Raw genomic sequence first — 17,415 nt, forward strand, 5'->3', positions numbered from 1 at the left:
TTCACGCTTCTGCGCATAAGACGCTTGTACTGTGGCCTGACATAAAAACAAACAGTATTTATTGAACTCGAATATTTCGAGTAGGGAAAGTTTTTTCAAGTTGAATAGAATAATAACGAATTCGAATCGAATATTTGAAGTGGGAATTTTCGCACTAGCTTCTACTAGACCTATTTCCTTTTTGACGTGCACTTTTCTTACAAGGCGGGCGGCAGCATTGTATGAGCGGAGGCCCCTTATCTACAGTCCGATGCCGCGACGCATATGGCGTCGACGAAAGTATAAATGGAGAAGATTTATCTCCACGTAAACATGATGCCATACCCGCCGTGGTTGCTCAGTGGCTATGGTGTTGGATGGCTAAACATGAGGTCGAGGGATCGAACCCCGGCCACGGCGGCCGCATTTCGAGGGGGCGAAATGCGAAAACACCCGTGTACTTAGATTTAGGTGCACATTAAAGAACCCAAGGTGGTCAAGATTCCCGGAGTCCCCCACTACGGCGTTCCTCATAATCAATGTGGTTTTGGCACGTAAAGCCCCATAATTAAGTTTTTTGTTGCCATCAGCGTCTGACAATCCCACCGGAGTCACTAAATGTTGCTCTCGTTACGCCAGCGGGATAACCGAAAGTGGACGTGGAGGAGCCCGAATGACGAGACTATAAGTGAAATAGACTTCATACTCTGCGCTAACCCTGGCATCATACAAGATGTGGACGTGCTCGGCAAGGTGCACTGCAGTGACCATAGGATGGTAAGAACTCGAATTAGCCTAGACTTGAGGAGGGAATGGAAGAAACTGGTACATAAGAAGCCGATCAATGAGTTAGCGGTAAAACGGAAAATAGAGGATTTTCTGATCAAGCTACAGAACAGGTATTCGGCTTTAACTCATGAAGAGGACCTTAGTGTTGAAGATATGAAGGACAATCTTATGGGCATCATTAAAGAGTGCGCAATAGAAGTCGGTGGTAACTCCTTTAGACAGGATGACAGTAAGCTATCGCAGGAGACGAAATATCTGATCAAAAAACGCCAATGTATGAAAGCCTCTAACCGAACAGCTAGAGTAGAACCGGCAGAACTTCCCAAGTTAATCAACAAGCGTAAAACAGCTGACATAAGGAAGTATAATATGGATAGAATTGAACATGCTCTCAGGAATGAAGGAAGCCTAAAAGCAGCGAAGAAGAAACAAGGAATAGGCAAGAATCAGATGTATGCGTTAAGAGACCAAGCCGGCAATATCAGTACTAATATGGATGAGATAGTTTAAGAGGCTGAGGAGTTCTACAGATATTTAGACAGTACCAGTGGCACCCACGGCGCTCATGAAAGAGAGAAAAGTCTAGATTTGAAATCCCACAAGTAACGCCGGAAGAAGTAAAGAAAGCCTTGGGAGCTACGCAAAGGGTGAAGGCAGCTGGGGAGGATCAGGTAACAGCATATGTGTTGAAGGATGGTGGTCAGATTGTTCTAGAGAAACTGGCCACCCTGTATATGCAATGTCTCATGAGTTCTAGTGTACCAGAATCTTGGAAAAACGCTAACATAATCCTAATCCATAAGAAAGGGGACGCCAAAAACTTGAAAAATTATAGACCGATCAGCTTACTCTCCGTTACCTACACAGTATTTACTAAGGTAACCGCAAAGATTATCAGGAACACCTTAGACTTTTGTCAACCGAAGGACCAGGCAGGATTTGTAAAGGCTACTCAACAATAGACCATATTCACACTATGAATCAGGTGATAGAGAAATGTGCGGAATATAACCAACCCTCATGTATAGCTTTCATTGATTACGAGAAAGCGTTTGATTCAGTCGAAACCTCAGCAGTTATGGAGGTACTATGGATTCAGGGTGTAGACGGGCCGTATGCAAAAATATTAAAAGATATGAATAGCGGCTCCACAGCCACCGTAGTCCTCCATAAAGAAAGCAACAAAATCCCAATAAGGAAAGGCGTCAGGCAGGGAGATACGATCTCTCCAATGCTATTCACAGCGTGCTTACAGGAGGTATTCAGAGATCTGGATTGGGAAGAATTGGGGATAAGAGTTAATGGAGAATACCTTAGTAGCTTGCGATTCGCTGATGATATTGCCTTGCATAGTTACTCAGGGGACCAATTGCAATGCGTGTTCACTGAGCTGGAGAGGCAAAGCAGAAGGGCAGGTCTAAAAATTATTCTGCAGAAAACTAAAGTAATGTTTAACAGTCTCGGAAGAGAACAGCAGTTTACGATAGGTAGAGAGGCACTGGAAGTGGTAAGGGAATACATCTACTTGGGACAGGTAGTGACCGCGGATCCGGATAATGCGACTCAAATAATCAGAAGAAGAATAGGCTGGGGTGCGTTCGGCAGGCATTCTCAGATCATGAACAGCAGGTCACCATTATCCCTGAAGAGAAAATATATTGCGTCTTACCGCTACTTACGTACGGGCAGAAACCTGGAGGCTTATGAAAAGGGTTCTACTCAAATTGAGGACGACGCAACGAGCTATGGAAAGAAGAATGATGGGTGTATCGTAAAGGGATAAGAAAAGTTCCGATTGGGTGAGGGAACAAACGCAAGTTTGTGACACCTAGCTTAGTTGAGATCAAGAAAAAGAAATGGGGTGGTGGAGGCATGGCCAGGACATGGGCATGGCCAGGACAGATAACCGATGGTCATGAAGGGTTACGGACGGGATTCCAAGGGAAGGGAAACGTAGCAGGGGGCGGCAGAAAGTTAGGTGGGCGAATGAGATTAAGAAGTTTGCAGGGACAACATGGCCACAATAGGTACATGACCGGGGTAGTTGGAGAAGTATGGGAGAGGCCTTTGCCCTGCAGTGGGCGTAACCAGGCTGATGATGATAATGATCGAGTTGACCACAATGTTGTGAAGACTCTCAGCAGTGTCTTCGCCAGCTCTACTCAGATTTCACAGATATTCTTCCCACAACTTTTGCCATCAGTATTTGGCCATCACGAGACGTGACAGCTTCCACAGGCGATGCTGCCACTCGCCACACTTGACACGTCTGCTATAACCGATTGAATGGCAGGAGAGGGCAGGCTTTTTGCCCTTATCAGCTGCCATTAACAAATAGGTGACGTGCATTAACTGCAGACTGTCGAAAGCGTGTTAGAGGTGCTCTGTTCCGCTATCAGTGAAATGCGTCTATGTTCATAACTCGTGCCCGTCACTTTCGGAGCAGTCCAGTCAAATAGAATGGCGACAGTCTCAAGATTAGGAGCTTGCGAATACTGTTCATTTCATCACCATTAAGCACCGGTGTGACTGTGGTCGATCGCAAGATGATGGTGCGCTTACCTTCCAGCCCAAGAACAACATCAGGTCGGGCATCGAGTTTTCGTAGCGGGACATCACGTTCGACAGAAGGAAGAGCGGGCTCTGGCTGTACGCAAAGAAGACGTCACTGGGGCCCACCTGCGCAAATCACGCGTTCGGTGCGTACATCCGTGGGCCGAAATGAATGCAACTCTGTAATCTTAAAAGCGAATGGCTTTCGTTGGGTATTCCGCCCGTTCTCGCGGCGTGGGATTTTCGCCACCCATAAAAAAACACACGTGATATCACGTGACCTCGCGCCACTAGGCACAAGACACCTATGGTGTATTGAGCGGCGGAATCACGCAATGAAGCAACAAATGCTACTAAAATAACCGCACTTCAACAGACACCAGCAGTCTTCAACAGTCTTCAGGCGCACCATTCATTCAGAAATTTCGGCAGGCACACTTAAGTTGGCTCGCGTGTGGCAATGAGAAAGCGTAGTATCGTTTGTAGACCTCGGAACGTCATGGACGAGCTCTTTTTATACGCTTATGAGGTGGCGCCAGCTCCTACCCATTGGCAACGCCGTCACGTGCGCAATGGCGCACGCACTAGGCCGCACCTTTAGTGAGCGAGATGGCTGCGACGTGGCGTGCGCAATCGCGCCTGCACTAGGCGCACCTTTAGCAAGCCGGAACCTTGGAGATGCTTTGGCGTCGGGGTAGCGTGCTTCTTCCGCACCCCGAATGCCCGGGTTCGCTTACGACTTACACCAAATTTTCTTCTCGAATCCAGAACAGGAACCTGCCTTAGAAATGTGACGTCAATTCGAGCAATGTTTGATGCGTGTTTACTCTTTGCGGGATAGGCCATTTGTGGTACCATCTTTCGGCCACGAGGACGGATTTTCGCGTAATTTGCCACGTAATGCTTTCACATAATTAAAGCCAATTGCTTTCTACAAGCGTTCACAACAAGAACAGTCCTCACACGACAGCGAGGAAAATCACTGAGACCCCATACGTGGAGGTTCTCAATGTTATAGGAAACGTTTTGCACTTAGGTGGCTATCCGGCATCGTTTGGCTGCTGCAAAGCGTAACCAGAGGTTCCAACTCTTTCATGTGAGGCGAGCTATTGTTTGGCTACTTGTTGTAGAGCTATAGTTGGTTTAACTTGTTCCGCTGTGTTAACAAGCGAGCCGTGTTTAAAAAAATGGAGACAGACAGGAAAGAGTGTCACTCGCAGATAAGTTCATTTGACGCAGCCAGGTTCAATATTACGCGAAATCTGGCAGGAGAAGCCAATACGTCCGCGCAATTTGTTTTATACAGCGGGAATGAAATTAAGGAAGAAAGTATGCCTACTGAAACATAAAATCAAATAATTGAAGTTCAGTAGTGGACAGAGCCAGCGGCATATCACTTATACAAATATCGTATTTCTTACTCATGTAATAAGTCTCTAATACTTCTCGTGGCGAGGAATTTTCGTTTCTGACGAATATGAGGATGTAGGAACGACTTGGCTCACGCATGCCGGAATCACAGCGCATATGAAAATGCGCAGCGCAACGCCCTATCTTTGCGAGATACGTTGTGATCATTTTTAGGTTGTCCCGAATTTTAAATATCGCCTGTTGCATGCAACATATTTGTAGTACTTGAGCTAGATTTTTCAGAGAGACAGAGAATACTTTCACGAGAAATGAAACACGCATTTAACTAGTGTACAAACATTAACTAAATAACTTCTTACTTTATGGCCAATATTGCAATTTACAAATTGTAGCCGGTGAGTTTGCGATGCGCATTGACCTCGAATTGATTTTCAGGATGGCGCTAGTTTAGAGATGTGCGCCATCAAACTCTGTAAAAAATGCGCTGTTCCATTTATTAACGAAACGGTCTTTTATGCACTGAAGCACAAAGATAACAAGAACGCCCATGGATTTTCCAATACCGTGAGAAATAATATTTCGATACTGGTGTCATCCTGGAGATTCATATCGAACAGAGGCGTCTTGTCAATTGACCGGCTACAATTTGTAAATCGCAACACCTTGCGTGACGTGATTAATTAAGAAGGCATTTAGTGAATTTAGTGTAATTAGTTAAATATGTGTTTCGATTTCTCGTCCTAGTAACGCCCACCTCTCCGAATAATCCAGTTTAAGGCGAAAATTATGCTATCTTCCACAGGCGACATTTAAAAAATGCGGAAAGCATAAAAATTATCACCCTGCATACCCTACCGCAATTGGACGAAATTGCGTACAGCACGCCGACTGCGCAAGCTACATGCGGCTTAGCACGCTTTCTTTCTCACAGGGACAGCTTCGGCGATACTAAAATGTATGGGCACAAGCCAGCAAGCTTCCGCAGAGCCGAAAAAATATTATATTCAGATGATGATGATGATGATTTATTGGCATGACCACTGAAACGGTGCAGTGAGAAATAGTAACATAGCCTGCTTGAGTCAATCAGGTATGCTTTGCATGCTTTTCATTGTAACATATTTGCACACATCTCCTTAATCTTTTTTTTTCCTCTCCCGAACCTCTCTGTCTACGTTGTACCGTTACCCGTGCCTGTAACTGATCCGGCCGCGTCATTCTCTTCCCGGCTTTTTTTCACCAAACTCTAAACATCGCTTTCTTATCTCGACTACTGCGCGGTTGATGCTTCCACACACTTTAAACGCAAGCGCTTGTCGAAGGTGTGCGTTCCCTACAACTCTCACTGGGTGAAACGTTCGCATACCATTAGGATGTGCTCAGTTTTCTCCAGATTTCCGCTGCAGTGGACACATGGCTCATGTGCTTACGAATATTTGTTCGGCTGTGTTTTCGTACTTAGGCAACCAGCTCGAGCCTGAAGTAGCAAGGCACTGCCCTTTGTGTTACAGTACAGACTTCCCGTTCTATTTTCTTTCTTCCCATTCCTGTAATTCTCTATGGTCCCTTTTGTTTTCATTATTTGCATTCAATTCACTGTCCGTGTTTCTCCAACTATAATTTTGATGACTCTACACTTTCCATTACCTTGTACTTTGTTGCCAACTTTCTTGACGTCTTCCTCCATTCTGTGTACACGCTTTTCAGGTGCAGATACTCGTGACGTTTTGCCGCCCATCTATTTTGATCATACTGAAAATAATAGGTAATTCTACCAGCTGCCCACCTTTATTAGGTTATGGGCCACGTTGTGCATATATGTGACCACCTGCGGCTTTTTTTCAACTATCGGCTTGTCTTTCTGTTTGTCCTTCAGCTTGTGAATAAAAGTTTCGGCTACTGCGACCGTAACAGAGAGAGGTACCCGGCTGAACGATGCCGCGCCGTTAACTGATTGCGTTGATCGAACGTATTTGCACATTGCGGTACCTTTCGAATCAAACTGAACGTGTAATATATAGATAAAGTATGTGGCTTTACGTGCGAAAACCATCATTTGATTATGAGGCACGTCGTACTGAGCGACCCAGGATTAATTTCGACCACGTGAAGTTTTTACCGTGCACTCATTACAATGTACACTGATGTTTTCGCATTTCGCCTCAACGAAAATGCGTCCGCAGCGGCCGTGATTTGACGCAATTCGACCACAAGGAGACGCCCAGGCTGAGCAATTGCCTCCGAGGTCTGTCAGCCCAACTCCGTCTCTAGCCACATACCACCACCACCACTACCCCGACGACCGACACAATATTACAAAGTGACTAAATGTATTTACTGCCCTCCTAATTAGGGAAAAGAAAAAAATAAGAAAGCTGCATAATAGATAGCTTATGTGGCCTCTAGGCAAGGCAACCAGCAGCCGTTCGTTCATCGGTATATGGTATGTGATCGCGCTTCATGGGTTGCTGGTGTGGTTATAATGCGGCGTATAAGCTTGATGCGAGCTACCTCTGCAGCCGGTATCCGTCTAAAGTGCTGTTCGACGAGGCCGCGAAATGCCAACCAACGACGAAACGCGCCCTGCCTTAGCATATAATCCCTATTGAAGGCACAGAGAGCTGTGGAAGCACCCATGAAAGACAAGTGCAGAAAGAAACTGTGGCTACCGACACTTCCAAAATTAGGACAGAAAAAAATTCACTGCGTAACATCCGCACATGCAAGCTTCACTGCCTATAGCACTTCGATATATTATGAGGTTTCATCGGTTCTTGGCTCCTCCTAAGCTGATAAAGACGACCATGCCTCGCATCAAGTCAAGGGTCCATTTGCAGATTCAGGCGGCCGCATTCCGACACAGGCGAAGTGCACCAAAGCGGGTAAGCTTCAATTTTGGAGACCCGTAATAAATCATAGATTGATGGCGTCAAAACCTGCAGCCCCTAAGTGCATTGTCTATCACAGCCCAAGTGGCACCTGATATAAGTCAACGCTAATCAGAAAACACCACCTTAATTATTAGTGCCAGCGTTGCAATAATTTACCAGGCTCATGAGAACACACGTTAAAGTACACGTCACAATAATGCACAGCCAACACACGCAGCCATGACAGTTCAACAGTCTAGCTGGTTCCGAATCAAACTGGCTCAAGTTGTCGATGTTGCTGCACAGACGCACTTTGTTGGGAGCCGTCAGTGCACATACAGTACACATACAGTACAAGGACGAGCTGGCATCCAGTGGTATCTACGCGGTGAGAGAGACCATTCTGTGAACGTGTGAATGCGGCCTCGCAGTACAAAGTGAACTGCGGCTCACGAGCAACAGTACGTTAAAATTCTTGACAAATTTTGGATGCTGTAAAAAAAAGTTATAAGCGTATTTTTATGTCTACTGCAAAACAAGGCCTCTTACAGCGATTTCCAAATACCCTTGTCTTGCGCTAGCTGATTCCAACTTGCACCTAAAAAGTTTGTAATGTCATGGCGGCACCTAAATTTGAGCCGTACGCCAGTGCGATTTCCTTCCCTTGGCACTCATTCTGCAACTCTAATGGTCTACGAGATATATGCCTAACATGGCCTAGCCAGCTCTTAGGCGCTCATTCCGGCATTCAGTTTCGGCATCACGGCGTCGTCCCGCGGCGTAACCAATCGAACGAGCACAGAAAAGAATGAAAGAGCGAACGGGGAGTGCAGCGGGGAATGAAAAACGGCAATAGCGAAGAGAGCGCGAGGAGGAAAGTGGAGCAAGAGGGTTCAGCGGAGTCACGAGGCGGAAAACGGTGGAGGAGTGTATGGCGAAAGCCGGAGAAGGAAAATGTAGTGCCGCGTTACAGCCGCCGATGGCTAGGAGCTGGCAGGCGTAGCTCGCTCGGCCGTCGAATCCGACACCGGTGGCGCTTGTGACACGATCGCTTGCAGCTCGTATAACGAAGCGCCTATGTGAGTCGGCACATCGTTTGCACAGTTATGTCATGCTTAAAATGCAGCACATTTGATTTCATTGGCGCTGACGGAATCGAACGAGCATGCCAGGCGAGCTTGCGATCGCTGGGAGACGGTATAGCAGGAATAGGCCTAGCTCGCCGGCCGTCTATCCGTGGCCGCGGGCCTTGCGATGCGTCCGCAGCTCGTAATTAAGCACCGAAATTCGTCAGCACAATCTATGCCTGAACATTAATGTTTCTCTTAAGTGAAAACACGGGTAGTTTTCCCGGTGCCGTTAGTAGAGATGAGTAAACACGCTAGTCAGGCGAGCCGCTTGCTGGCGCGTCTGCGCTGACCGTGCCCGAGCAGAAATCACGCCGTCGATCTACTATTTCGCACAACGTTTTATAACTCGCACTCTTTCGAGTTCACTTTGTTCTATAAGTTATTTCGTGTCAGAAACAAATTGTAGCCGATTTATGTGCCGCCGTCAGCAGCGAAAGGGGCCCGGGTTTCGACCAGGGAGAAAAAAATCAAAACAGACATGATCGGAGCGGCGAGGCGCTCGCTCGCCGGCCCCGTCCCGTCGGGGCCACGACGTCGCCATGACGTTCACGCTACCGGCGCTGTCATCGGCTGCGGTCGTCCGACCGATGCGGCAGTCGCACGAAAATATTCAGCAAGTTGGTCGTATGCGCGGCGTGCGATTCGGCGCCGCGTGTGGAGGATTCGGTTGGGAACCTGTTGAGTGCGGCTGCCGATGGCAATGGTCGTACGACCAATCGCGCACGAAATCGCACCATGTGTCTCGGGCTTAAGACAGGCTCCGCGGAGACGACAGGCCGCCGTCGTCTGTGCACGATGGCATGCGGCGAGTGCGTCCGTCGACAGCATTTGCGAAAACGAACAGTTGCATGAGCGCAGGTCTGTCTGCGGTGGCCGCTTTGAATCGCTGCCACGCGTCATCCACGCGCTGCCTCTCGTGATCTTCCGATTAGCGAGACAGTCACGCCGCACTTTGCTACGTTTGTAATGTGCCGAACGAGAAAGATCGTGCGCGCAAGCCAATGTATCGCTAAATGAAAACAGGTTATACCTGCACTCCAATTTCGAGTTTGGGAGTACCGTAATAGTCAGTAATTTCTTTTTTTTATTTTAATGCCAACTAGACTATTGGCTAGGCGCGTTCACTTTTTAATTCAAACCACTCTCTTATCTTCTCTTAACGCCGCGCCTAACATTTCTCGTTTCATTGCTCCTGGCACGATCTTAAATTGTTCTCTAAATTATTCTCAAACTCGAATTTTCTGCCTCATTTGTTAGTACTGGCAGAGTGCAATGAATGTACCCTTTACTGTTCATCGACAGCGGTGAGCTCCTAGTCAGCATTTGGTAATGTGCGCCGTACGCACTTCAACCATTCTTTTTATTCTTCTGTGACTTTTTTTCTCATGATCAGGGTGCCCTGTGAGAAAATGACCCAGATAAACGTGCTCTTGCGCAGATTATAGAAGCTGACTGCCAATTATGAATTCTTGTTCGCTTGAGAGACTATTCAACATTACGTTTGTTTTCTGCATGCATATTAATCTTCAAACTGCTCTTACACTTGCTCAGTTACGATCCTCAATCGATTGTTTCAAAGTGTGCACAGCGTTGCTGAAAAAGACAGTGTCATTGACAAGCGGAAGGTTCTTTAGATATTCGCTTTTGATCCTGACTCTCAACAGTTCCCAATCTAGCGTTTTGAATACTCCTTGGAAGCATGCAGTGAATAGCTTGTGAGAGATTGTGTCTCCTTGCCTGACCTCATTCTCGCTAATTATTTTTCCACTCTTCTTGTTGATAGTTGAAATATGTTAAACCGGAAGTACCACTTATGCAGAGTCCAAGCGAGTCTGTGCGCTTGCAGATACATGCGCTGTGGCTGAACGTAAATATGCGAGTTCTACATAAATGAAATAATTGTTGAGTTGTCAGCCGAATGGCTGTCAGCCGAATGGTTCACAACAAGCCGAACGGCCTTGTTGTGAAGTTCGTGCAGTCCTTCCGTAATGTACTTACACCACTCTACACCGCTAAATACACACTAGTATTGTAGCTTCATCCAAACAAACTGAATTAAGTGATCCAACTGTGCATAGGGGAGAGAGCACACAGAAAAGCATAATGCGTGCGACGCAAATGCTGACCTAGCTGACGCGACGCGTTTTAGTGCGCTCAGTGTCGTATAAGCTTCAGATTGTTCACTTCTAGATACCTGGACACTATGGCCCGCTTTTTCATGTTGTGATGTTGGCTTGGCTACTGCGCAACAAGCGCGGAGTACCGTAAGAACGTCGCCAGCAGGAAGAAATTTCTCGCGATGAATTCACGAACACCTATGAAGGCTTTTTTAAGTGACAAAAGGAAAACATAAAACATCGCTGGAGAGACTGAAAGGCGTTAGCAGCGTCATTTCGCCAAGGACTGACTTTTGTCTGGAGTTTAGAATAAGCATTTCCAAGCTAATCATAAGACGACGATGCCTGTCGTCTGCTGTCGCATAGGTCGCATAGGTCCGCATAGGTCGCCGCATAGGTCGCCGGTTGTGCTCGCCATTAACAGTCACGACAATAATGGACGCTCCCAAATTTGCACCTACCCCGGCTCAACCAGCTACGCCTACTTGGTGCGTCAGCGCACCGGACCGTGAACCTAAGGTTTTTTCTGGTCTTCGCGGCGAAGACGTGGAAGACTGCCTTGACCATTACGACAGGGTGAGCGCTTACAACCATTCGAACGAGGCACACAAGCTACGCAATGTTACTTTCTACCTTAGCGAAGTCACTAAAACGTGGTTTTTCAGCCTTGAATATGACATTCCTGATTGGCCAACATTTACTGAGCAGCTGCGTCAGATATTCGGCACGGCTGCTGGGCGCTCCGAACTAACCACACAGAAGCTCGCTACCTCGCTCACACCGTAGGTCAATCATGATGAAGACCGTGGGCACAGACCCTACGTCGCTTCGACTTACCGCTGAATTGGAAGCTGTATATGAGCTGTATATAGAAGGGTGAAGCTAAAAGCACGGAAGGCGACGGCAAACTGTCCAACAGCAACAAATTTTCATGATGAGAAACATTTAGCTGTGTTTCTTCAGTTGCTTCATTGCGCATGGGGAATTAGAGCCTCAAAAACATTGGAAAAAAATCATTCGCAGCCCTACAAGCAAAGGAAAGCTAAAAATAGAAAAGCTATGGGGATCCCACGCACTGTGGGAATCGAGGTGAGCGAAGATATCTGTGCTGCTTGCTTTGATTGACGATAATTAGCGTTGATGTTGATGGCGGATGTTTAATTTCTTCAACGTTTAGACCACCAGGAGAGTCGTGAATTGATGGTAAACGTTACCTTGCGTGCGCAAGTGCTGCTGGTCTGCGTAGCGCTGAGAACATAGAAAGAGAGGTGTTTTCTAGGGGTGGAGTTGTACGCCATACTTCATAACCTCTGAGAGGGTTTAGCATTGTCATTGCCTCACATGGCACAGCGTAGCATGGCAGAAGTATTAAACGTGCCAAAACCACACTCGGAATATGAAGGATGCCGTGATAGCGGACTCGGGATTATTTTGACACCACGGTGTGCTTTATCATGTCCTGAAACCTAATTTCACGAGTGTTTTTGATTTCTGCCCCGTCGAAACGTGGCTGCCACTGTCGGAATCAAACCCGCGACCTGGAGCAAAGCCATAAATGCAAGGCTACCGGAGCGGACACAAAACTGTTGATTTCACGTGGGACCACTTCAGTAGTGTGTCGACTAGCCTCTACTGTGCGCTTTAATGCGGCTCCGCTTCTGCACGCCCTGCGTAAGTTGTCCGCTTGAGAAATTTGCATGGTGGGTATTTTTCAGACATAGCAGAAAGTTACCGTCCCTGGAATTTGAATTTATTCCGTTTACCCGCAGCCACTGTCGTGTCCTGACGTCACCTTTCCTAAATATCCCCCTTCCACGTCGTATGGTAACTGCGCGCGAAGAATGGCACTAGTTTCACTCGTTTTCCGACTAAGTAGGGAACGCATTCTCAGCCTCCTCGGCTCCTCCTCTCAAATATCCTATCTAGTTTTCCCCTGGACTCGCACATTAGATAGAAAGATAAGCGGTGCAATGTGTGTAATGCACTTGCGGGGGCGAGGGTGACGGATAATTAAAGCTGTCAATAGGCCAATGTGGCAGTGGGCAGTGGGCTCCAGAGGTAATTGTGCAAATTCGACGCCGTGCAAAAGTCCAAGCGAGTTTGTAGAGGTCGCCTGTCCTCTGTACCATGCTCCTCTCATGTATACACACGCTCTGAACCGCCCCCGACGTGGTTTGCCAGAATGCAACAGTAGCAGTAGGCAGCAGCATTGGGAAAGTCAAAGGAAGATGCAAAGAAAGCTTCGATTTGAGAAATAAACCGATAGAAGTTCTCAAAGCACACCAATGGCAAACTGAACGTTTCTCATAAACAGATATTACACTTCTATTTGCTACCGCCCGATAGAGTGTCATGACAAGTATGAAACGTCGGGCTGTTGCGCGTACAGGGAAACAGCTTATCAGACAATAAGCATAAGTACGCAGCACAGAATTAATGTTACTGCCTTTTACAACAGCGCATGCCCAATATAATTATGCACTAAAACTACTCAACGCATTTTGAAATGATTACGTTCATAAGACTTCTACTTACCTATAGTAGAAATTCCTTACGTCGGCAGCTGTGACGGTTGTTTAAATTCTGTGAATAGACTTAGACTTACTATTGGTGCAATCACTGAAGTTCGCACTTGTGCTACCACGAAATACATATATCCCATTACATACCATTATACACTGCGCTCGTATCGTCTACTTCCTTTGCCCATCATCCGGGTTGCGCAGCCCACGCATAGGAACATCTTCACTTACAAACTCGTCAAGCTTGCTGTGTTAATTCAATTACATACACGCCTTTTTTCGAATACAACGCTCGCCTTTGCAGAAGCGGGCATCGCAAGTTTGCTGATCTTACGTATAGTTTTAGCTTTGTGAATACCCTTTATTTGTAAGAGTTTTATTACGCCAAAATTCCTAAGTTCGCTTAGTGAATTCCGCCACAGCTGCGTTACAGATCTGACGCGAGCATTTGTGCGACGACAGGAGCAATACGGCGACGTCCATAGCATTACAATGACCCTGGTATTGTATGTTAATGTCATGAGGACTATTTTTTGTGTGCTCCGGCAAAAAGAAAAGCAAAAGAAAAAAGCACATTATAACCTGTTCCATTATGACCTTGGCTGATCTCGAAGGCTGTAAAACGTCGCGCAGCGTCTGCATAGCACCACGAGCAATACGAAAATGAATGAGATAGCTTGGTGATTCTGAAGGCAATGCAGTATAACACAGTGCTTCAAAGTTCTAGCTAAATGAAAAAAGAAGGGCATAAACGCACACACTCGCCCTTTTATGAAAGACTTGTTCCTACGGAAACTGAGGCACTCGGAAGACAGCGGAACATTGATTAGTATTCGCGCATTTCATTCCTGCGTTTGCCCGCAGAGAGGTCAGACTGGAACGTACGCACATTCTTCAATGTGCCTGGTATAAGGTAAAGTGCGTGTCGCATTAAAACTCGCGGCGGTGTTTTCTAATATGCCCAGGTCAAAGCACGGCGACCAGCATGCGACTTTTCTAATGCGCTACCGACCGTACCTGCGCGTCTGGCGCCAGGTAGCTGTTGAAGGCGTCCAGCCAGGTGGTCACGTTGACGCGGTGATTCGTGAGCGCGTAGAGCTGGCTAAACTCGTAATAGCGCGGCGAGTAAGGGTGTCGGGCGTGCGAGACCGCTTCGAGTGCCCGGATGTCGATGCCGACCCGCGCCATCCGCTCCATTAGTGCGCTCGGGTCCGCGACGCTGCCGAACGCGCGCAGGCAGTCTGGCCGCACGTCGGTGTCCACTGCGCGCCACGACCGACGATCGGCGTCGGCCACGGCCAGCGAGTAACCCTCGTCGGTGAGCAGGTACGGCTCCAGAGTGATCTTGACCAGCGGGTGGATGTCGTACCTGCGTGCCCAATGACGGGTTCGTGAGGCGCGCCTTTAAGAGCCGGTACACTAAGGAGAAGATAAAAAAAGACATCTTGAGCACTTCTACAATGAAGCGGATTTCTTCGTGAGCAAGCTAGCTTTGGTGGAAAACGAGGCAGCGCGAATATATCCCAGCGTACCTGTACAACCCGAGATCTCGCATGCTCGCAGCTCTGCTTTCATTTTCACCGTAGTTAACAAATTTCAGTAAGAATGGAAAATTAGGTGTCAATATGCTTTCAACTGTCTTCTTTATTTGGTGTCTTCATGATTGTAAATAACAAACAAACAAAGCTCTCGGATTCTTATATTCGAGCTCATTGCACAGCGAGAGTCTCGACTCTGACAGCATTAATGACTTCAAATATGGTACGAGGGTATAATTGCCAGTAGACCATAATTATTTATGATCGCTAAGCGCAAACCAGGAAGGACGGAAAGCGACATGAGGAGTATCCATACTTTTGAGTGTTGATTCGATTTTTTATTACATCCTATATCCTATACGCAAACGAATGCGCAACATACCGAACCACTGCAATCGCGCAACGCCCCAATCACAGCCGGCTATCAAAAAACCTTCTATCTGCACGCAAGAGTGAAACTGACGTGTCGCTAATACAACATGAGCCTCACTCTTTATTGTGAAACGCCTCTAAAAATTCACATGCCGTGGCGCACGTGCTCTTTCCAACAATCTGTAACTTGTCCATTCGTGAAGCACATACTAATGTGAATTGCAGTGCGTAGGAAAATGTGCTCCGTCGTTACATTTTAATTATGAAATCGCACTGGAATGGCGGGAGACGATGACCGAGTGTGCAGCTGTCGACTGTTCGTCCGAATGATGCCGAGCCGAGCGCCACCCCTTCTGGCTGCACGCGCCGCCCGAACGCGGAGGGTTAAGCAGCCTTCGCAGTTGAAGGCATACTATAGCTAATCCAGTCGTTGATCGTTGTGCCGCTCACACTCCACTAAAGACGTGGCATAGCTTGGGCGCCGCTTTGGAGCATGTATCTGACATATTCATTCCAGCAAATCTATAGCGTCCGAGCATTTACTGTCGGATGCTGGTTGCGTGGCCATTCAAAGGTGTCAACTTCACCCAAACATCCAAGCGAACTGGCATTCCTTCGCTCTGTAAAACAGAGCAGGTCGTTTAAAAGCCTAATCTAGTAAAGCCCCCCCGGATGGACGTGCACCTGGCGCATCTCCAGGAGGCCAAGAGGTTTGTGTTGGAGAGGTGGAAAGCCCAAAGGCTGAACCGCAGGCTTAGAAAGAAGACTGCGGAGCTTAATCGAAGCATAGACACAATGTGTGGAGTTCAACAGACAGCAGTGGAGCGAAGCTTCCTCGGCAGGAGAAGGGCGAATGCACACGGGGGGAAAATGGAATCTTAAGCACCTGCTGGATGATAAACAAACCATGAGTAATAGGCGGCTAGCCATACTTAGACTAGTGCATAAGTAAAAAGAGGGGAGGGGGCATTCCGATACGTCCCTTCTCCGAGATCTAGCACGGAAGTATCTCCCGCGAGGGAAGGTTCAGCTACCGGAATGCCCTGAATAATAGGGGGAGGATGCCCCAAAGCTTGATGATCCGTTTTCGTAGGTGGAGGTCAGGGAGGTCCTCCCAATGGCAGGTGGCCCCTGGGCCATGGCATAACCAACCGGCGCTTGAGGAACCTGGACGACCGCTCCGTTAGCGCAATTGCAAGTAAATCAACAAGGTATGGGAGGAAGGCAATGGTTCGGACTCGTTGGTGCAGGCGACTGTGGTACTGATTCTTAAGCCCGGAAAGGCCATAAGCCTGGATAATCTCCAGCCCATTTCGCTGACGTGGTGTATAGGGGTGAGGGAGGGATGCCGAGCACGTGATACACAACAGGATCTCGAAACACACAGATCACGTGGGGCTGTTCCCGTTCAATATGGTAGGGTTTCGACCAAGACTTTTCACGCAGGACGTCATGCTACCCTTTAAGAGTAAGGTTAGTGACAACAAGGCCAGAGACGTCAGGGGTATTCTGGCATTGGACTTGTCGAAAGCTTTCGACATTGTGTCGCGCGACGTTATTTTAAACGAAATTTCGGCGTTGAACTTGGGAGGTAGATGTTTCGTGTTCGTGGAGTCCTTCCTGAGGACCAGGACGGTGGTCATCAAGGCGGGGCAGACCAAATCAGAACCATTGGCACTAGGAAACAGAGGCAGGCCACAAGGGACGATAATCTCCCCCCTCCTGTTTAACATTGCAATTCACAAGTTCACAACGTGGCTGTCTGCCGTACCAAATGTGGGACACGCATTATGATCTGGTGCCCGGGAGGCTCGGAGGCGTCCGTGGAACAGGCGCTCCAGGAGGTCTTGGACGTGACCGAGTCCTGCCTGGGGTGCATGGGTCGGCGATTCTCCCCGTCCGAATCAAACAGCTCATGTTATAGAGAGCGGCAATGCGGGGCGTTCGGGGGCTCATGCCGCTAGAGCAGATCCCCATAAATGTGTACAGGCGCGATGGCCAGATGATCCTCAGGGTAAACTCGACCAGAGTTTCTGGACTGCTGCGCGATGCCAGGGGCTGTATTGCCAAAACGATAGCGCATTTGACCTGAGAAACCGACAGTATTCTCAGATTAATCATGACAGTCTCCAATAAGAGGGCGGAGGGACTAGGTGAGGACAACCTACTTAGGG

The 17,415-nt window shown here is 47.7% G+C and overlaps 1 protein-coding gene across 1 annotated transcript in view; it reads right to left on the reverse strand.

Annotated features, from left to right (window-relative positions):
- The window catches only part of LOC135912798 (endothelin-converting enzyme 2-like), a 36,795-nt gene that overhangs the window by 11,881 nt on the left and 7,499 nt on the right, over positions 1 to 17,415 (reverse strand). Inside the window, exons 3-4 of the mRNA XM_065445346.2 lie at positions 14,349 to 14,700; positions 3,331 to 3,447 (exon numbers count right to left, since the gene is read on the reverse strand). Of these exons, the coding sequence (XP_065301418.2) occupies positions 3,331 to 3,447; positions 14,349 to 14,700 (469 nt within the window). The remainder of the gene's footprint in view (positions 1 to 3,330; positions 3,448 to 14,348; positions 14,701 to 17,415) is intronic.

This window comes from Dermacentor albipictus, chromosome 2, assembly GCF_038994185.2.
Source record: "Dermacentor albipictus isolate Rhodes 1998 colony chromosome 2, USDA_Dalb.pri_finalv2, whole genome shotgun sequence".
In the NCBI taxonomy this organism is placed as follows: Eukaryota; Metazoa; Arthropoda; class Arachnida; order Ixodida; family Ixodidae; genus Dermacentor; species Dermacentor albipictus.